The sequence below is a fragment of the Bufo gargarizans genome, chromosome 6 (genome assembly GCF_014858855.1).
Source record: "Bufo gargarizans isolate SCDJY-AF-19 chromosome 6, ASM1485885v1, whole genome shotgun sequence".
In the NCBI taxonomy this organism is placed as follows: Eukaryota; Metazoa; Chordata; class Amphibia; order Anura; family Bufonidae; genus Bufo; species Bufo gargarizans.
In genome coordinates, this window is record NC_058085.1 from 116,439,521 (window position 1) to 116,462,895 (window position 23,375).

Consider the following 23,375-nt stretch of genomic DNA (forward strand, 5'->3'; position numbering starts at 1 on the left):
CTATAATGCAGACGATGGGATCCGTTCAGAACGGATCTGTCTGCATTATTGTTTAGAAAAAATTCTAGGTGTGAATGTTGCTCAGACGGATCCGTCCAGACTTTACATTGAAAGTCAATGGGGGACGGATCCGTTTGAAAATTGAGCCATATTGTGTCAACTTCAAACGGATCCGTCCCTATTGACTTACATTGTAAGTCTGGACGGATCCGTTTGCCTCCGCACGGCCAGGCGGACATCCGAACGCTGTGAGCAGCGTTCGGGTGTCCGCCTGCTGAGCGGAGCACAAATGGTGCCAGACTGATGCATTCTGAGCGGATCTGCATCCACTCAGTGAGAGCCTTCAAACGGAACTCACAAGCGGAGCCCCGAACGCTAGTGTGAAAGTAGCCTAAGCGGTGTTAAGTGAGCATGCTGTCCCCTCCGTCATCTGTACTGGGGATGGAAGCAGGGGCTTATTGGCCATAGACCCTACAGGGAAAATGCCTGGTGGGCCGATGCCCCAGGGGGCCACCCAAGCCCTTCTCTCTGCCGTTGACCGGGTACATAATGAGTTCTCAACAGTAATTAATGCTGTGATAATCAGGTACTCATGTACCCAGCCAGCGACCACACATGCCCTCCTGAATTCTACTGCTGTGGCCCACACCTCACCTCCTAAGCCCCCTACTCCATAGACAACTGGAGGAGGACGACAGAAGATGGTAGCTATTGATGGCCACCACAGAGGACCAGCTTTTGAGGCAGTATATTGTGCTACACTGTGTTATTTGGTACTGCTGGGATGGTATTTTGCTCTATGGCATTGTTGACCCCGCCTACTTGTATTGTCCCGCCTTCTGTTATATTGGACCTGTCCTACGTAATGGGGCCACTTTTATTTATTTTTTTCTTCCAGGGCTTCCTAGTCGCCCCTGGATGGAGGAGATCACAGAGGAGAGAAAAGCAACCTCTTACTCCCAGCATGGAATAAACACAAGTTTTGTTTGTGGGACGGGGGGCTTGACTAGTAAGTGGTAACTGTGGACCGACATATATGGGGATGCTTTTTGTTGAATATATGGATGGCACAGATGCCTGAATGTTTGCCAGCCACAGATTTACCCATAATTGCTCATCACCTATGGTGCACTTAAGACTGACAGATGTAATATGTGGCTGGACAACTACAGTCAGGTCCATAAATATTGGGACATTGACACAATTGTACAATTTTTGGCTCTATACACCACAATGGATTTGAAATGAAACAAACAAGATGTGCTTTAACTGCTTTAATTTGAGAGTATTTAAATCCAAATCAGGTGAACGGTGTAGTTACAACATTACAACAGTTTGCATATGTGCCTCCCACTTGTTAAGGGACCAAAAGTAATAGGACAATTGGCTTCTCAGATAAAAAGGTCCAGAGTTCATTTCAAGTGTGATATTTGCATTTGGAATCTGTTGCTGTCAACTCTTAAGATGAGATCCAAAGAGCTGTCACTATCAGTAAAGCAAGCCATCATTAGGCTGAAAAAAACAGAACAAACCCATCAGAGAGATAGCAAAAACATTAGGCTTGGCCAAAGCAACTGTTAGGAACATTCTTAAAAAGGAGGAACGCACTGGTGAGCTCAGCAACATCAAAATACCCGGAAGACCATGGAAAATAACTGGTGGATGACCGAAGAATTCTTTCCCTGGTGAAGAAAACGCCCTTAACAACAGTTGGCCAGATCAAGAACACTCTCCAGGAGGTAGGTGTATGTGTGTCAAAGTCAACAATCAAGAGAAGACTTCACCAGAGTGAATACAGAGGGTTCACCACAAGATGTAAACCATTGGTGAGCCTCAAAAACAGGATGATTGATCCATTGTATATTGCTCGTATATACTTGTATATTGTGAGTATAATAAAACCATTTTTACTCCAATTTGCATGACAGTACTTCACTATTGGATGCAATTGGAAGCCTGGAAAAGAGAGGAGAGGCTTTGACTGGCCTGTTTGCTTTCCCATGTCCGTGATTATTTTGCTGGCTTCGATTGTGGATTTCCTGTGACTTCTGAGGCAGCGCGGTCCAACCAAAAGAAACGCTTTCACCTGTGTGAACTATACCCACTTCACCACTGGGACCTGCGACGCCACGGAACTTTTTGAGGCTTATTTATTACTCAAAAACAGGAAGGCCAGATTAGAGTTTGCCAAGCGACATCTAAAAAAGCCTTCACAGTTCTGGAGCAACATCCTATGGACAGATGAGACCAAGATCAACTTGTACCAGAGTGATAGGAAGAGAAGAGTATGGAGAAGGAAAGGAAATCCTCATGATCCTAAGCATACCACCTCATCAATGAAGCATGGTGGTGGTAGTGTCATGACCCAAAGCATACTGCAAAAGCAACCAAAGAGTTTTTTAAGGGAAAGAAGTGGAATGTTATGCAATGGCCAAGTCAATCACCTGACCTGAATCCAATTAAGCATGCATTTCACTTGCTGAAGACAAAACTGAAGGGAAAATGCCCCAAGAACAAGTTGCAGTAGAGGCCTGGCAGAGCATCACCAGGGATGAAACCCAGCGTCTGGTGATGTCTATGCGTTCCAGACTTCAGGCTGTAATTGACTGCAAAGAATTTGCAACCAAGTATTAAAAAGTGAAAGTTTGATTTATGATTATTATTCTGTCCCATTACTTTTGGTCCCTTAACAAGTGGGAGGCCCATATGCAAACTGTTGAAATTCCTACACCGTTCACCTGATTTAGATGTAAATACCCTCAAATTAAAGCTGACAGTCTGCAGTTAAAGCACATCTTGTTTGTTTCATTTCAAATCTATTGTGGTGGTGTATAGAGCCAGAATTGTGTCTATCTAAACTGCTTTTAGATCTTTGTTTCAGTTGTTTCTGTGATGTAGTGAAATATAATTACACGCACTTCATACGTTTCAAAGGCTTTTATCGACAATTACATGACATTTATGCAAAGAGTCAGTATTTGCAGTGTTGACCCTTCTTTTTCAAGACCTCTGCAATTCGACTAGGCATGCTCTCAATCAACTTCTGGGCCAATTCCTGACTTCTTGGAGTTAGTCAGAATTAGTGGGTTTTTGTTTGTCCACCCGCCTCTTGAGGATTGACCACAAGTTCTCAATGGGATTAAGATCTAGGGAGTTTCCAGGCCATGGACCCAAAATGTCAACGTTTTGGTCCCCGAGCCACTTAGTTATCACTTTTGCCTTATGGCACGGTGCTCCATCGTGCTGGAAAATGCATTGTTCTTCACCAAACTATTGTTGGAAGTTGCTGTTGGAGGGTGTTTTGGTACCATTCTTTATTCATGGAGCAACACTGGAAAATGCCGCGCTCATCCACAGGAAGCCAGGAGCCTGGACCTTGCCCTGAACCTTGGGCGCACAGCGGATCCCAAAAGAAAGAAAGATGGTCCAGCTTCACTGAAAAATACTTGAGGCTTTATTCAATCCCGTGCAGATAAAAACCAACATACAGCAATGCAGAAAATCGATTTTCTGCATTGCTGTATGTTGGTTTTTATCTGCACGGGATTGAATAAAGCCTCAAGTATTTTTCAGTGAAGCTGGACCATCTTTCTTTCTTTTGGGATTCTTTATTCATGGCTGTTTTTTTGGGCAAAATTGTGAGTGAGCCCACTCCCTTGGATGAGAAGCAACCCCACACATGAATGGTCTCAGGATGCTTTACTGTTGGCATGACACAGGACTGATGGTAGCGCTCACCTTTTCTTCTCTGGACAAGCCTTTTTCCTGACGCCCCAAACAATCGGAAAGAGGCTTCATCGGAGAATATGACTTTGCCCCAGTCCTCAGCAGTCCATTCACCATATTTTCTGCAGAAGATCAATCTGTCCCTGATGTTTTTTTTGGAGATAAGTGGCTTCTTTGCTGCCCTTCTTGACACCAGGCCATCTTCCAAAAGTCTTCGCCTCACTGTGCGTGCAGATGCGCTCACACCTGCCTGCTGCCATTCCTGAGCAAGCTCTGCACTGGTGGCACTCCGATCCCGCAGCTGAATCCTCTTTAGGAGACGATCCTGGCGCTTGCTGGACTTTCTTGGATGCCCTGAAGCCTTCTTAACATGAATTGAACCTCTTTTCTTGAAGTTCTTGATGATCCTATAAATTGTTGATTGAGGTGCAATCTTAGTAGCCACAATATCCTTGCCTGTGAAGCCATTTTTATGCAACGCAATGATGGCTGCACACGTTTCTTTGCAGGTCACCATGGTTAACAATGGAAGAACAATGATTTCAAGCATCACCCTCCTTTTAACAGGTCAAGTCTGCCATTTTAACCCAATCAGCCTGACATAATGATCTCCAGCCTTGTGCTCGTCAACATTCTCACCTGAGGTAACAAGACGATTACTGAAATGATCTCAGCAGGTCCTTAAATGACAGCAATGAAATGCAGTGGAAAGGTTTTTTTGGGATTAAGTTAATTTTTATGGCAATGAAGGACTATGCAATTCATCTGATCACTCTTCATAACATTCTGGAGTATATGCAAATTGCTATTATAAAAACTTAAGCAGCAACTTTTCCAATTTCCAATATTTATGTAATTCTCAAAACTTTTGGCCACGACTGTATACTGTAATAATACATTATTTGAAATGCCTTATTCATTGCATATGAATACGTTTCTTGGGATAACTCCTTTAACCCGCAAATAGACAAAACTAGAATGAAATCTTATTTCCACGCAAAAGAAAAACACATGAATTCTTCTTTTTTTTTTCACGGAATATTTATGGCATCCATATATTTATACATAGAGCTATATTCTACAATTGTAGCATTGACTGTACAAAATGACATCATTACCCAGAATCACTGCGAAGAGAGACGCTTTGAGAGGCCTTGAACATTTCACAAATATTAACCATGCTCAGATAGACAGATTTTCTTTTTTTTTTAAGGAATAAAACAAAAGTAAATGTATATTTCCCCCTCAAGTCAATTTTATATCCCCAAACTTTCCTTTTTATTATTTTACAACATAGAGACAATATTGCTAAATTTATCATGCAAAAACCAGGTGTCCGCATGCTTCCTCACTCACGGTCGCCACAGTCCAATATGGAACCTTCAATTATTTATGGCTTATTCACACTTTGCTTCATGCCCACCTCTTGCTTGGCTTACTTTAGACCAATATTTTGCACTAAAATTTTGGCACAATTTGGTGCATTTGAAGACTCGTCTAAGTCATTCCTCTTTTCTAGACTCTTGAAAACTGTCTGTTGAGGCACAAAACAATAAATCTGGTATGTATACCAGCTTTTTGGTGCAAATTTTGCCAGAATTCTAGTGCATTTAGCTTAGTACATCTACCCACTGTGCACATAGAGGGGAATTTATTAAGTCCGACTTTCCATATGCCAGGCTTAAAGAGAAGTGTGCTGGAGTAAGATACTCCAAATTTATTAAAAGGCAGGACTCGAAAAATTTGGCACATCTTCTGGCAGTCGGTCCACTGGAAAAGGCAGATGCTTATTTGCGCTAAAGTTAGGTCTGTTGGGATGGAGGAGGCCATGCCCTCTCCCACTAAGCCCTGCTAATTTTTTAAAAAAGTGTCTACAGAAAGGAACAATATTTTGTGCAAAACCACTATGCGTCAAAATGTGTGACTGTTTCATGTCCCAACTGGTGTAAGTTGCATAATAAATTCCCCTCACAGTGGATACTTAACTACCAATACAACTACAACTTGTTCATGAATGTAGGCCAGAGTAGTTTTCCTCTTTGACTGTTGTGACTTTCTTAACACAACACAAAATTTCCCTTTGGGTAAAATCAAAATGTGAATAAGTCAAGGAAACTAAATATACTTAGTCAATTTAGGCTTCACTTTAATAAAGGTAAGTTATGCAGGGTCACTCATCCAGATGTTTGTCATTAGTTCGGACCAGAGACTTGATACATTTAGGAGTTTCAAAATGTTGGAATATGTTTAAATGAACAATAAGGGGTTTTCTTCACCTGTAGTTCATATGCAATGTACAAAACATATAAATACAAACAGCAGCACAGAGGTATTTCTAGGTAGCAGAGGATCAGTGGTTAAGTGCACAGTGTAAAATACTGCTGTCTCCTTAATGGACTACAACAAAAAGATCCTGCTTTCTCCCTGGAAACGGCCCCAGTCTTGTCCTGTTTTTCTTCTAGTATTTTAGCTTAGCCCCATTCACATGAATAGGGCTAAGTTGTAGTACCAGACACAACCCATGTAGTGGAGTGTTCATGTTTTCAGGGAATGGAAATGATGATAATTTTTTTTCTAATATAATCCATTTTTTTTAATTATACCTTGAAAAAGATTTTCCAGGGAGAATAAAAAAAAATAAAAGCCAGAAAATGTTAAAAAAGAAGCATTACTCACCCACCCTGCTGCCATTACACCACTGTTCTCCACTTCCTTTCCGGGCTCAGTGTGGTGGAGATACCAGGAAAGGCTCACTCAGCCAACCACTAAGCCTTAGCTTAGCAGTGACCCGCCTCAGTCAGTGATTTTCTGAGCTGGCATTTCCAGTGAGTCGTGTTGAGCCGGGACGGGAAACTGAAGGTGGCACAGATCTGAGCTGCAACCTTGGAACGGCAGCAGAAGGGGATAAGTGGATGTGAAGGCTTCTCTATTATTTCTTCTAAATTCTTCCTGGAAAAATCCTTTGACAACATAAACTTTTATATTGGTTAAACTATGAACATAAATAAGAGCCTTTTTCACATAGTGGTGACTCCTGTATGCTGACCTCCTACCATTACCATGAGGCTAAGTGTTTGTAGTATCTTTTAAATGATTTAGTCAATAGTGAAACAATGTATCTGTGACACTGACATTGCTATATTCCATTGCTACAACAATGTCCCTTATGATTACCCATCAATAATTCAACATGCTGTCCCGCCGATGGATCCACATTCAGTAAACTAAAAAAATTCCATGGACCTCAGCACCACTCAATAGTTATTTTTATTAATCAAAAAATATACAAAAAAAGTGACATTTCAGCTACATCATACTTGACAAAGGCTATGATGTAGCCGAAGCGTCACTTTTTTTTTTGCATATGTTTGGATTGATGGAATAAAAGGAACCACTGAGGGAGATGCTGATGTCCATGGGATTTTTTGAGAACATTGGTGACAAGTCATCTGTCATTGTATTACTATTAGGCCTCATGCACACGACCGTGCTGGTTTTTGCGGACTGCTTGTAGACATGCCTATTCTTGTCCGCAAAACGGACAAGAAAGGACATGCTATATTTTTTTTGCGGGGCCTCAGAACGGAGCAACGTATGCAGACATCTTTTGCTCTTTTGCGGCCCCATTGAAGTGAATAGGTCAAAAACTGCGGCTCGGATGCAGACCCAAAAAAACGGTCGTGTGCATTGAGGCCTCATGAGCAGGAAAACCACTGATCTCTACAGCTTTCCTTTACATATAAATAATACCGTTAACCTGTAGTCAGATGTTAAAGCTGCAGCAATTTTGAACCCAACAGGTGGATTCTCCAATTCTCCACCAATATGGAAAATACTTTCTAAGGGCTCATGCACACGATCGTATCATATGTATTTTGCGGTCCGCAAAAAACGGATCCGGTAAAAATACGGATGACATTCGTGTGCATTCAGTATTTTGCAGAACGGAACAGCTGGCCCTTCAAAGAACTGTACTATCCTTGTCCGTAATGCAGACAATAATAGGACATGTTCTATTTTTTTGCGGAACGGAAATATGGACATACGGAAACGGAATGCACACGGAGTAACTTCCGTCTTTTTTTGCGGACGCATTGAAGTGAATGGTCCCGCAAACAGTCCGCAAAAGAAATGGAACGGACACGGAAAGAAAATATGTTCGTGTGCATGAGCCCTAATACATATTTTAAAGCTGCCTGTTTTTTTTATAATGTTCAAACAATATTGTATATATTGGGAGGGGGTTCAGACATGTAGAATGAATAAGCTTGCGTAAGTATTCACACTGGGCAGAAGAGCACAGAGAAGGATTAGTTTGCTCTGGACATCAATTTGTACAATTAATCTGCATGTTCTAGGGCAGTGCTCCTCAACTCCGGTCCTCAGGGCACACCTGCCTGTCATGTTTTCAGGATTTCCTTAGTATTCAGCAGGTGATATAATTAGTGTCAGTGCATCAGGTCTTACCACAGGTGTTTATTCTGTGGGATACTCCTAAATCCTGACCGGCAAGTGGGCCCTGAGGGCTGGAGTTGGGGAACCCAGTTCTAGAGAATTTCATACATGGTGAGAGGACTTCATTTGGCGTCCATAGAGGAGGCAGCCGTTCTTGGTTTAGGTGACATGACTGAGGCACTGCCCTTATCGGGGACTTATATTAAATTACTCATTCCATTTAGTGGAAGGCAAAAGCTTTTAACCCCTTAGTGACCACACACCTTTTTTAAAAATCGCATTTCAAGATCTATAACTTTTTAGTTATTTTCATCAATGTACTTGTATGAGGTCTTATTTTTTGCAGGGCAAGTTATAGTTTTGGGTACATGTAATGAATGCACCATTTTGGGTACATGTAATGATTGATTAAAGCCAGTTGTTTAGCTAAAACCCCCTTTGTTTACGTCAGTAAAAAGGCATATTAGTGGTCACTAAGGGGATTATATATATATATATATATATATATGTGTGTATTAGGTGATTATAATATAAACCTAGTAGGGGAGATTTATCAAAACTACTGTAAAGGAAAACTGGCCCATAGCAACCAATCAGATTCCACCGTTCATGTTTCAGAGCTCCTTTGGAAAATGTAAGGTGGAATCTGATTGGTTGCTATGGGCCACTAAGCCAGTTTATCTTTACACCAGTTTAGATAAATCTCCCCCATTTTACTCAAACATGGTAAAGCTGCAGGAAACACTGTAAACTAAATAGATGTATTTCTTATAACATTTTGAGGGAAATACTGTATATGTACTGGAGACAAGTGCATCTAGATTGTAGAAATATATCTCATATATCCCAACACATTAAGGGCTCCAGTTCTCTAATATACTCTGTTATAAATTGGAGACTGAATGGTAACATAATGAAGGCATCTATCAATTGTTCCTCTACTACTGGGAATAGTCAGAAATGAAGATCTACTTCTTTATTATATATAATGTCTGCAGCTTTTATTATTTTCGGGAGGTAGGTGGTAGAGCTTGGCTGATGCACAGAATTAGAATGGAATATATTACACTAAGGAAAGCTATCTGAAAATACTAGTAAAGGGACGTTCACACGGTGGGTTTCACAGCAGAATTTTGGCGAGGACAAATTCCGCCTAAAACCGGTCTCTCTGTCTCCCACACATCTCAAAGGGAAGCCGCGCTGAGGATCATAGCTGCCGCCCCAAGAAGGGACATGTCCCTTCTCGGCACAGCCGCAGCTTTAAGCTACCACTCCACAATCCTCAGTGCTCTCATTGAAAAGCGCGCCAAAATTACGCTGTAAAACCTGCCATGTGAACAACCCCTAAAGTGATGAATTTTGAAGGGGAATATGTTGAATGGTTATATGACCATACACTGCTATTATTCCCAGATGACACATTAAACAAGTGATGGCTCTCCAGCTGTAGGCATGCTCTCACAGCCGCAGGCTGGATACCACTATATAAGCATGTCTTGAATGTCTTTGCAAAGGTATACAAACCATAGGGGCAAACTATGGTTTTCTATGAGGTCGTTGGAGAGTAGGAGCCAAGCCCACGAAGGTCCCATGCTTTTTGCTGCTAGGTGGTGAGAACCTGTGCAAGACCTTAGAGGAGCTGTAGTGCTAACCAACAAGGGTTGGGGAACTGACCTAAGGGTTGTGGAAAGGAAACAAACACTAGATTCTTCTGTCCTTGGTGGTGAAACCCAGCACCATCATAGGTTGCCCATTTCACACGTTGCTTTGGGGCACCTCTCTTCTATGTATGCTGCTGCATTTGTGCACTTTCCTACAGAAGTGATGATAAAACAATAATCTGTATTTTATGCCATAATCCTGGAATATTTTTTAATACATTTTTTTTAAGATGCTAATAAGGAACATCCAAAAAATAAATACATCTATATTATTAATTTAATGTTTTTGTAGATTGATAGAATTTCTTTGGAAAGTGCTACTGCTCTACTGCATTAAAAACAGGGTATTTAGGGCAGAACATGCTGTATAAATTACATAACAATCCCTAATAGATGCTTTCACTGCAAGAGATGCCCAGGAATTTGATCAGAAAAGTATATTGGACATCTTTAGCACCATAAATCGGGTATGGAAACCCTGTACAGACCTTAACCCCTGCTTTAGGCGGTATAGGTCTGGAATAAATCTCTGGAATTAAAATTTCCAACCCCTCCCCATATGGAAGTACCCTGTTCAATCAACCCCTCTCGCACCATAAAAGGAAAGATTTAAAATTGTGATATATACTTCTATTCAGCATCTATTTTTATATAGAATATGTATATATATATATATTTATAGGTTTATTCGTAATACAATTAAAAAAAGGGTAGGTCGCTTTCAGCGAATGGAAAGAGCTAGTTCGTTACTGAGATGTGACTGTATAGGGTGTTCATTATCTTTATATAAACTCGACCTCTGTACAAAAAAAATTGAGAGTTTACAAAAACGAGAAGCTAAGCGCACAGTGCGAGAATAGACAAAAGCAAATGAAATTGTGTGCCTTGCTCTTCAGGTCTCTCCTCTGTCCATAAAACACACTTTCTTTTTAGACGGACAAATCACCAACACACACACACACACACTTCACATATAGTGTTATCAATGTCTGTGCTTATATTACACAATGTTACACAGGAATGTCCTACAATTAAAACCCTACAACCCATATGGAATGCCTATAACAATCCCATAGGTTGGTTTTTGACTCCTTTCGACATCCTATTGACTATGAAATCTCCAGGAACGTCTCTACATTGTGCCCTGAAGTCCACCTTCTGCTCCTGCTCACGACTGGTCAGAGAATAGATATTGCTAAACAAAGATAACAGTGTTGGTGTCACCAGTCTTGGCATCTCACACTCTTGTGTGAGTGATCATGTAATACCACACACCTGGCGACACGGAGGCCACCACTTCCTTTCAGTCTGTGCTTGCAACGATTAACCAAGGCGTGGCACAGAACATGGACTTACCTTTCTTTTTCTGGACTACTGTGAAATTGTGGGTGCAGTACAAACACCCAAAAATACAATCTGCTCTCTTGGGGGAGTGGGGAGGTTGGGGTCTTTGCTTATTGCTGGCAACGCAATACACAAAAAAAAAAAAAGATAATCCTGACAGCTCTAGACTTCCACAGAAACTACAGGAACAACATATAAATTAAGCATTGAAAAAAAAATGAAAACAAAACAAAGCAACATACAATGCTCGGGACCCCGAGATACTGTCCGGTAAAGTCCTGGCTTCCGAAGATTCCTATCTACATCATTTGGAAAGATGAGCAGCTGCAGGTGTCGTAACAGTCACGCCCTGGGAGGTGAGAGGCACCGTGGAATGCGTCGACTGTTGTACATCACGTCTCACACATCTCTCCGCGTTTTCAGCCCTTTGCCGTGTCATGTTTTTCAAAGCTGATAAAACGCAGAGGAAGAAAAACTGGTGAGAAGACTCTCAGCAAGAAGAAATTGGCCGACTTAATAGTCCACACTTCAAGGAGCATGAAGGGGAATTTTAGATGAAAAGAGCACAGTTGAAAGAAAAACTTGCAAAGTAGATGATTTAGAAGGAAATAGAGGAGTTCCTTGAACCAAAGGAAGTCAGTACGGGGATAGAGGTTCGAGAAGGTGCATTTTTATCCGATCCAGGGTTATTCTCATTCATACTACCAGCCTCTTTAGATGATCTAGCTGCCTGGAAAGGAGAGTGAGAAGTAGACTGAGGAAATTAGGACATTTCAACCAATATGCACAAGAGACATCTGGATTCTGAAGTCAATGAATGGAAGGAAGTAAGAAAAAGAAAGGTGATTGGTGACAGTAGCATGAAGGGACAATAAGTGTATTGTCTTATTAAGACAATCCTCTTGCGTATGCTCTCCTAGGACATATCAATATCATAAAACTAGGACGCCTACTGGGGACCATCGTCTATGAACCAGAGGAGAGACATGAATTACCACATTATCACATGGTCAGCCATTACTTTGAATGGGTCACATGCAGTATAATAGATGTGTATGATGGCCTCCTAAAATAATGATAGCTGATCGCTGGTCATTACAGAAGCTGGACCTGCAGCAGTTGGCTGATTGCATGGCTGTATTTAATTTAATAACCAGTTGTCAAGATGAGACAGCCCCATTGGAAGGGATAAACCTATCAGTGGGGGTCTGACCTTTGGGACTCCCTATGATCCTGAGAACCTGAGTCCACTTCTAAGTTGTCCTTTCACGGCAGCACTTCTCGACACCCAGCTGGACCATTTATATACCAGTATGCAGTGCTGCAGTTCCTTGTACAGATCAGTGCTATACCAGCAGGGTGTCCCCTTTATTCTCAGAAATAATGGGGCCCCAAAGGTCTGACCCAAAGGATCTAATGCCATCACTTTATAATAATAAAAGTGGGTAAAATGCTCTGAATAGAAATAAAACTTATGAAACAACACTGTGATGGTATAGGAGCCTATGGAAATCTATCAGAAATATTGTTGAAAGATATTTTGTAGTATAAGAAATGGATTTGCCTTTGGAGAAGAAAAAGTGCAGTGGGGCTATGGACAAAATGGTAAAAGACAGTCTAGCAGGGCACTGATGGAAAAGAGAGGAAATGGAGCTTGAAGAACACAGCCTGGTTTTTGGGACTGGAAGGGCACAGGTAAACCTATGGTAGGCCATGGCAATGAAATACAAGGAAGTTTAGTCATGTTACTATTACATGAAAAAGTAAAATAAAACAAAATTATAAGAAATCAAACATGGCCTCCCATAAGTTATGTGGCCATTTGAGTAGGTAAAGGCAAACAGGCGGCAGGAAACATAACTAAGGCTACTTTCACACTCACGTTTTGGTTTCCGTTTGTGATATCCGTTCAGGGCTCTCACAATGCATTCTGAATGGAAAAGGATCCGCTCAGAATGCATCAGTTTGCCTCCGTTCCGTCTCCATTCCGCTTTGGAGGCGAACACCAAAACGCTGCCTGCAGCATTTTACTGTCCGCTTGATGAAACTGAGCCAAACTGATCTGTCCTGGCACTCAATGTAAGTCAATGGGGATGGATCTGACACAATCTGGCACAATAGAAAACTGATCCGTCCTCCATTGACTTTCAATGGAGTTCATGACGGATCCGTCTTGGCTATGTTACAGATAATACAAATGGATCCGCCCAAAATGCGAGTGTGAAAGTAGCCTAAATGGTAGACGGAATAACAGAAATAATACAAACACAACACAGGTAGTCATACAAGAAATAAACCGTATATAGAAAATGTGAGACTTGGTAAGGTACACAGTGCAGGCAGCCATTGTGTGGCCTGAACCACTATGCCTTTAACTGGACACATTAAAATAGTTTACGTCTCTTTATTTCATGAGTTTGTTGGTTCCTAAAATTATGATAAAAAAATGAATGTCTCATTTGTCTGTAAAAAGCAGACCCGATCTATTTTTTCTGATAAAAAGCTGTATCCTCCACGAACTAAAAATTCTGATTCTGTTGCTTTATTCTTTATCCTAGAAATGAATAATAAATTAACAACTGGGTGAATTCCATTTTCAATGGGGCAAGTCTCAAAAAAAGACATTGAACACATCCAATCAGTACTCACAGTGGCAGAGTATGTAGGGACACCCAGGTGTCAATTTTTTCATACACTACAAGGGGGAGTACCAGGAATGGCACACTGCAACGGTCTAAGCATCAGCATTGTTATATCATAGGGAATACCAGCAATAGTTTGTTACTCTTATTTTCTTAAAGGGAACTCATCACGTTGAACGTGGAATCTGAGCTGCAGGGCAGGAGGAGCTGAGCAGATTGATATAAAGTTTTTGGGAAACAATTCAGTATAACTTCTATTTCATTCATTTGAATTCCTTCTCATTCTGGGTTTTGAAGTCAAGGAGGCGGTCCTATCAGTGATTGACAGCCTGCCCTCTATGAGTGTGTATACACAGACATCTGTCAGTCACTGATAGGACCACCTCCTGGACTTCAAAGCTCAGAATGAGCAGGAACTTAAATGAATAAATAATACGTTTTACTGAATCTTTTCCCATAAAACTATATATCACTCTGCTCAGCTCCTCCTGCTCTATAATATGCTGCCTGCAGACTATTTTGCATTTTCATGGTGACAGACTCCTTTTAATTTACACCCTTGAATCCTGTAGTGAATAAGGCTAGGGCGACACGTGACAGCAATTGCAGCCAGGATCGCAGAGTAGTGGTGATGCCACAGAAGTGAAAGGGATTGCAACATGAGTAGCAGAAAATCCAACACTGTTGAATTTTTTGCGATTCCATTCATTTCTGTGGTATCACCTCTACTCTGCAATCCTGGCTGCAACACGTGTTGCCGTGTAGTCCTAGCCTAACTGCTTAACCCCATAATGACTGCCCACCATGTTTTGATGGTAGGCAATGCAGGTCCTGAGTCTGCAGAAGCATCTTTTGACATCTCTGCTTTAAAGCTCCTGAGATCTAGCAGAAGCAGTTTGGGCCCCTAGCTCTTAGAGACAGCCATAGACTCTTAGTAGAAGCAGTTTATAACCATTTCTTCCATGTCTTCTCTTGTGAAGTCTAACGAGCACTAAGTAATGTACAGAGGAGGAGTACAGAGGAGGCAGCAATGCTAACTCTGCTGGATGGCTGCCTCCAAAGTGGCAGAGCTGCTAGGTCTTAGAAAATCCAGACAGGCTCTGCCAGAGACAAGGGTCTCCAAATGGAAAAAAAAAAAAAAGATAGAAATAAAGTGTGGATAACCTCTTGGGGGACACATCAAATGCCAACATAAGTATAAAAAACATATACAATTAAAAAAAAAAGGGAATAAACAGTGCCAACCCGCAAAAAAAAACTAAACAGTCACTGTAGCCACCTTGTTTACCTAAATGACCAAAACATTTGATACTTTATTTTCGGGTCCATCTACAAATGTAAAAATAAATGAGTATTTCCTACTTTTTGTACAGTTTATCTTGAATAAAAGGGGAAAAAAGGGAAAATAATTATGGGGATTTCAAAATAAAAACCTAAAGGAAAAAAGAATGGAGCAAAAATTATTTTGGTAGCCCAATAGATACATTTAATGTCATTAAACTACCAAGTGTGCAAAATTGCCAAAAAGTGTCTGGTCCAAACAGGTCTAATAGTCAAGTAAGGTTATAGCTCTAGAGCTCAGCCCTCAGGTAGGTGTTACCAAGGGGCAGACAGGGTGAGAGGATGCCAAAAACTCAACAGCTTTCTTTACATTACACAGATGGTGCTGATCTCAGGATGGCCCTGGTGACAAGGTTTAACACACAGACTGATGCAGGATTGGGATGAGACATGAGAGGGGAGCCAGTGTGTGCTAACCTTGTGCTCACATCTTCTCTAGAGATAAACTACCTGCTGGTGGCCCTGGATCCTCATGTATTCCATCCTTTGTTTGGAGTGTTTGTTGCTCTTGTCTCCACCGCTTTGCTGAATGCTCTTTAGCCGTGAACCTACTGGATTTACCATCTTCATTGGTGGAATTGACATACCCCCACTCTGAAAATAAAAAGGCAAAAATGTCAACACAGAGAAGCAGCCTCTCATAGTGTGAACCTAGAAAGATCCAATGTCATTTGATGACATAAAAGAACCCTTTACAAAATGCTTCATGACCCATGAGTGCCCAATTCAAAAATTTACCATTTGTCTATGTTGAGTTCTATAACAACCTGAATAAAATGGCTGCACCATATCGCATGCAAAACATGTCCATGACTTTTTTGTTTTGTTGCACTGCTCCGTGCGTGACACTTTGCCATCTCAGTCCGTGCTTCAAAAGCTATGTCAGGACACTGATAGTGCCAGCAGATGCAGGTGTGAAGGCCTCATTCATAGCACACTGACAAGATCAGGGAGGAACTCTACAGTTTCCTGTTACTTATCTACTTCCTACAGGACAAGCATGTCACAGAGAGATGTGATGTACTGAACAATGGGGTCACACCTGTGAAAGTCTTTCTCAGTGAGTGAACACTCGCCAAACTTCTTCCCAAGTGAACACATTCAGGAATGAAGACAAATTGGTATTGTGCATGATAGCCCATCGGGTCAAAATGTAACAAGCCATTGATGGAATGAGGCCTAAAATTAACCTAAATCAAATTCTCTGGGCATCAACAAATTTATCGACTTTGTAGACCAGTGCAAAGCATATGACAAATTTAAAATGAACACATGGGGGAGTTCGAGTTACATAGGCTTTACCTTGGAGTTTCCGCTTTTAAGGCAATGTGGTGCCACACAGACAGACCAAATAACTGCTATGGGGCCCACGGTAAGTGAGTGGTGCGTCTTCTGTTTCCAGAGTCCTGGTATATACATATAGCTGTCACTAGTGGAAGCCCAATGCATAGATTTTTACAGCTCCCATTAAGTTTAATAGTAGCTGTATATACCTACTATATAGGCACTAAGTCCCCTAAGACTTCATGCACATGGCCGTGTCCATATTTCAGTCTGGAAATAACGGATCTGCAAAATACGGATACCTTCCATGTGCATTCTGTATTTTTTATAACTTCAATCAATAGAAAAGGCTATCTTCACCCACAATAAGCACAAGAATAGAATATGTTCTATAATTTGCGGAATGGCCACACAGATCCGTATAAGCCACCGATGTGTGTATGGCCCCATAGAAATGAATCGGTAAGCCTGCAAGCCGCAAAGAATGCAGATAGAAAATGGATGAAAAATATGGTCGTGTACATGAAGCATTTACTAGCAGCCTCAGAAATGTTATACTAAAAAGGGCACAGAGTTTTAAAAAAACGTGTGATATGTCACAGAGACGTACCAAAACTTTTTATTGGTGGGGATTTGAGTGTTGAGACCCACACCGAACCCCAGAACGAGGAGGTGGCCACTTGCTTCACCCCAGAAAGGGGGAAATTCTAGCCCATGACCGAAGCCCACTAAGCCACATCCCCCTCTCCAAGTAATGGTGCCCAGCAAAAGAAAAAAAAAGTTTGGAATACCCAAAGTGCTTCTTTCATCCTCACAGATTGACATGTCAGCCTGCTCTAGTGACTGACTGGGGTGAGAGAAAGCCTCAGTCAGTCACTTTGTGGCTGCAGCGTGGACCCACAGAAAAGGAAGACACCCCTGCGTTTGTCCAGGCCCTGCTCCAGATGGAGGACAGGGTGCCAGAAAACTGGACTGTCTGGCCTAAAGCCGGACGTCTGGCCACCCTAACGAGGAGAGAGAAATGCTCTCATATCTCGCTTTCACTCGCCGCAGCAGAAGACAAGCTCAATAGAATGTCCATGGGCCCATCTCAATTCCACCCTCTGCAGTGAGTGAGACAGTGTGCTATGTGAGTGCTTCTCTCTCCTTGTTCTAGTGATTGGTGTGGGGTATCAGCACTCTAACACCCCACTGATAATAACTTTTGATATGTCTCTATGACATATCAAAAGTTTTTTGAAAACACAGTAACCCTTTAACGCTATAACTGTATGAAGGGAAGCAGGCAATTTGGAGCAGGGTGTGTGGAGCATCAACTTTCCCCTCCTTAGGCTATGTTACAAAATAATGGTAAACATTAAATTTGATTACAAAGTCCTACATTTTTGAGACATGTATGCTAAATGGAACTCGGATTTCTGAGTACTCCCTGTTAGATTGAGTACTCAGATTTACATTAGATTTTAGTTCTATCATATACTACTAGCCACCTTCTCAAAGAAGTCCACCCCAATAGGAGATAATTTTTAAAAGGGAATTGTGGTTGGTCGTCTCAAAGAACTTTCACTGTAATGCATATCAGTCTGCTTTATAAAGAGAGTGTGTTGTCCTGAGGATGCAACATAAGAAAGTCATCCATTTAAAGGAGTTTTCCCATCAATTAAAATAATGGTGAGCATTACTTCAGATTTTTTCTAACTATATCAATTTTAAAACTGCTGCTCTCCAGTGTCATTTTTTGCTTTTCTCACCCCATACCCGGTTCTCTCGTCAAACTTCTATAAGAGTTCAAAGAACAGCCGAGTGCAGTTGCTCCGCTGAACTCCCACAGATGTGAATAGAGAGATCCGTGTATTCGTGGCCACCACTCCATACATTGCAGCTGCCCAACGAGGCCCATTCTTGAGGCAGATGCTAGTCCCAAAGGTGGGACCACATCTATTGTACTTTTATGTCATATCCTGCGGATGGGAATACACCTTATAAAAAACTAACAATATTCTTGCATGTTTACATTGGAAATACCCTATTCATTGCATATTAATATTTTTCATTCAGTATACTTTTAAAGAAAAAACAACATTCTTATCTACTGTCTAAACAAGTAAATGTGGTCATATACTGTACATTAGATATATGTTGACTGAACCCAAAACTGCCAACAATTTAATATCCATGAAGGTGTTCTGACCTTCCCCTAACTACAGATGTTTGTGGAAAGAATATTGTGTGATGTCAGACTTCAAAATGCCTAACCCTTTGTTCACCCAGAAGATAAGTGACTTCAAGAGGTGTCTGGCAGAGGTTTATTTCCCTATGCCTCTGTCCAACAGCTATATAGTAAGTGTATGGGGAGCTTAAAGTTATATATTGCAGTTTATAGAAAAAGGACAAACATGCTATAAATTACATTATGCACATCATTATAAAAAGACAGGCACAAATCTGTTTGTGTAGTTGAAAATGTCAGGGCAGACTTGTTAAGAAAATGAAGAAGCTAAAGCAACACCTTTGAGAGCTGAGGCTTTGGTAGTAAAGGTGGTTTCGTTTTATGAGGGAAAGGGCTGTCCATTCCTTCCAGAGATTTTACGTTAGTGGCTCCCCCGTTCAGGTGACTAGATAACCTCTCTTGTTCTTGCTTTGAGTCCATCTCAGCATGGAGGTGATGCTCCTGTGGGACATCTATGGTAGATGAACAGACACCAATTGCATTAATTGTTAGCTCAAGTTCTCGAATGCTCTCCTCCAGACTATCCAGTCGTTTGTAGGTGTTTTTGCAAATGTCCATGCTCTTCCAATCCTCTTGATTGCCAGTCACATTGTCCTCATCAACATGGGAAGGACTGCTTTCATTGGTAGCAGTGAACATTTTTCCAACATCAATAACTCTAAGTCTGGAATTTCCATCTGGCTGAATATGAGACACTTCCATGTTCTGTTGAGAAACATCTGGGATCTTGACTGTTTGAGCCTTTGGTGCTTTTGCTTGTAAATGCCTGGGCTTTGGCACAGGAAATTTTGGCTCTGGTATGTTAAAATGCATGTCACATCTGCCCATTTCTATCTGCATATCATAGTCATTAGGTGAAGATCTCTGCTCTGTACTATCTCTGACAACTCCCATTTGGTTTATCTGTTCTCCGTGTTCTTTCAACCCAAATTTGCTGGCCTTCACATCCTTTGGATCTTGTGCTTCATCAAATACCACCGGAACAGGATTGTTTTTTGGTTGGGCACTTGCATTATCTGTGGATATTTCTACAGAACTGCCACTTATTAACTCTTCACAGAAGTGTTCCTCTTCTAACAAAGTATTCTTCTCCTCTGTAGACAAAGAGACTATTCTATTATTTCTTATCATAAAGCCTACAATACCATGGTTTGTGTTTGTGCTGGACTCTTCTTCATTTGTAAGATTGGTCTGAGAGATGACATTGTGTTTTACACAGTTATCCTGAACTTTCACATATCCTTCTGCAGACTTATCCAGGTCTTCAACAACAGAGTTGTCTTTAGATACAGCCAAGAACGACCAATCTGTCACTTTTTCCACCAAGACATCACTTGTAACAAGATTTTCAGAATTGCCATAATTAACTTTATAGGTAAACTTAGAATTTTCATCAGGAGGGGATGGTGGATTGGAAGTCCACTCTGTCAAAATAATCTGCGGAAGGGAGAATTTCCTATTGTCCACAGACGGGTAACATAATTCCTATAGGAAAGACAGAGAAATGTAGATTATGAATACATAATTAAATACTCATCAAGAAATAAACATAGCAGCTGACATGTCCTGTTGGCAATATGGCAGTGGTCCCCAACCAGTGGCTCATGGGGGCCATATGTGGTTTGTGACCCCCAGTTGTGTGGCTATCAATAGGAGAATGGAGTTATGCCTACATGCACTGGCTACTATATAGAGCCACTATTCAGATATATCCTTAGCCCCAACCAGGACCAATTTAGGTGGTATAATACCTACTTTCTAAACCACAGTATCAATAACATAGATAACAACTAATAACCTGAAGTTTCCTGAGGTTGCCAATGTGATAGTACCAAAGTTCAACACTTTAACATTCATATGCAAATATTTGCAAATTCAGGTTTTCTTGTTTCTCTGTTTGCCATGCCTATCCACCATCTCTTAGTTAAATATGGTTCCCAAACATCACTGAAAGTTGACTATGTCTAAGAGGATTCTAAGAAGATACTAAAGGTTGTAGACTGATCAAGGATACATCCGTTTCAGCTATAGAGCACCTAAAGAACAGGCTAGGGAAAGTTTAGGAACATTGTAGATCTATCAAAGGATGCTTCTGCTATAGGATATCAACTCTATAGGCCAAGCCATGCCAATTTTGTAAAATTACAGGCATCCCATAGGATGATTTACTTCAAGCTTGTATGTTTAGGAACAAGCATGTATCAAGAACAGGGTTTATTTGTTACTTGTTGTTAATATAAAATTACTCAAATTATGTCTATAATACAGACTGATTTGCAGACAAAAAAATATATATTTTGCTATTTAAAATGATCATCATTTGAAGGACTTCCAGTTCAGACACTTACCTGGATATATGGAGACAGTGACTCTCTGGACTCTACTGATGGAACCTCTAAGCTGTCATCTTTGGGAAAAGAATTTCCAGCCTAGCAGGACATGATGAGAACATTCAGCACTCATCAGGTTGGGTCTCATCATTCTTATTAGGTGCATAAAAGAAGACTGCCTATTGCTTGACAGAACCGACGAAGTGGAAAGGACAGGGAGATAAATGTAGCTTCACAAAGCAAGATAGAAGAAGGAAGATCTTTCTGTAGTCAGAAGAAATGAAGAGCCAGTAAAAACCTTGTGGCAGATCCTTGTATTGTCTCAAGACTTACAGAAAGGTGTAGAGTTTTGCTGTCCACCGTTGAACAAGTAGACAAGGAGAAGAAACAAGATGTATGCCAAAGAAGAATAAGGTCCAATGGGGAATGGAGGAAAAGTCAGGAAAGCTGCATAAGGAGTTGCATAAGAGTCTGTCATGTTCTTCGTTAGTTTACAAAGATCAAGCAAGTGGTAGAGGATTGATTGCAAGAGAAATGACTGAAGAAGGGAACATGGCAGTAGAGGAATCACTCTGGATGTACTTTGTATGCAATGCTAAATACTATGTATCCTTTTCACGAAGTACAATGTTGTATTAACCATCGCTTATCTACATACTTACAATACTGAGGAGACTGCTGCATTCTGACACCTTTACCCTCATGGTATATTTTGCAATACTCAGCTTTCCAAAAACTTGGAGAACATAAAAATGAGTATAAAGTGCTATGGCTATAGCACAATGAAGTATAAAGATCCCACACGTTCATTTACAGTGCTAGGGTATATAGTGGAGGACAAAGGCCTAGAAAAGTGAATAACTCAGAATACTGAAATTGATTACTACAAGGGCATAAAGCCCCATTAGTGACACAACCACTCTTTGATAGGTCATAAATAACCTTTATTCATTTATATCACGGCACAAGCACAGTAAAGTGCTCTTGGTATCTCTTTGATACTATAATGATCATTTATAGCACAGGGACACCAGTCTGAATGGGTCAACGACTGAAAATAAAAATAAAGAGTGGCTTCCCCTATGCAATATACTACAGTATACATATATATTCTAATTCAATCTACATCAAAGTAGTCTCAAACAATTGGAGCCTTGGAGGTAATAACTGGAAGAAGGTCTTTGGTGTGTTACACTTTTTGGCATATCATGTATGAGGGGACTCTGTGGCACACACTGTCTATGGAGGAACACAGCAGGTCTTTCTAAGGGGGCAGCTGACAGGCTCTTTTTATGGGTGCAGGATGCTTTTCATTGCTATTGGTAGATATATTTGACACTTTAATGTTGCGGGGACAGATGTGCTGCTGGAGAGAGGCGTCAAAGATGTCCATGCAGCATGCTCTGTATGGTGTAAGACGTCTTCATGAGAGCCAGATCACGTGGACTGGGAAAGCAAATAGCTACAATGAGAGAATATGTTGACCACGTGTCATTGGATTCAATTTTTGTTGAGTCTTTGACTGAACCTGATCAGTGCTATATTGCTTTATATTGTCTGCAGTGTGACCATGTCTTTATACATGGGCCCATATTTGCTATGGGAACTTTGCTATGCAGCCCGATCTGCGAGTGTAACAGTAGACCATGGTTCTCCAGCATTAACGCATTAACAATACAGTGACACTTGCATACACTGTCCAATGGTTTAACACTATGGGGGAATTTATCAAAACTGGTGCTAAGGAAAATGACTTGATTGCTCATGGCAACCAATTGGATTGACCCTTTTATTTTCTAAAGAGTTCTGAAAAATGAAACATGGAACCTGACTGGTTGCAATGGGCAGCTGAGCCAGTTTTCTTTAGCACCAATTTTAATAAATGTCCCCTTTTCTCTTAAAAATGAAAGAAATATATATAGCAGAGCAGATACTGATTTAACTTTGCAATGATTTGTTCATGCCTGATGTTATCAGATATGCAAGCTGCCATGAGGAGCTATAGACATGCAGTTAACATGTGATTCCCCGTGCCTGCTCTGAAGAGGTGCAGATGAGTGCCAGAGTGCCAGGCTGCTCGACTTGCATTAGTAGGCTAATTTGGCGCTGTCAGTGGTGTGAGTGCGAGAGGGAGTGAGGCATTAGTTGGTTAAAAGACACAAAGAGAAGATAAAGTGAAGGATTAGACGGTGAGAAGTGCACAGCACACCGGGCCAAGGTGCCCAGAACACAGGCTGTTACCTTCCATCCTTCATGTTCTATGGTGGCCTCATTGGACCACAGTTGTGCTGGACGTGGCACCGAATGGGATGCCGTTGAGTGCTCAGAATGGAACTGAGGGGCAAAGAGGGACCCAGAACTT

The 23,375-nt window shown here is 41.1% G+C and overlaps 1 protein-coding gene across 1 annotated transcript in view; it reads right to left on the reverse strand.

The window, feature by feature from the left end:
- Positions 1-11,784: 11,784 nt before the first annotated feature.
- The window catches only part of SRCIN1 (SRC kinase signaling inhibitor 1), a 341,128-nt gene continuing 329,537 nt past the window's right edge, over positions 11,785-23,375 (reverse strand). Inside the window, exons 18-19 of the mRNA XM_044298102.1 lie at positions 15,620-15,763; positions 11,785-11,916 (exon numbers count right to left, since the gene is read on the reverse strand). Coding sequence (XP_044154037.1) covers positions 11,785-11,916; positions 15,620-15,763 — 276 coding nt within the window. The remainder of the gene's footprint in view (positions 11,917-15,619; positions 15,764-23,375) is intronic.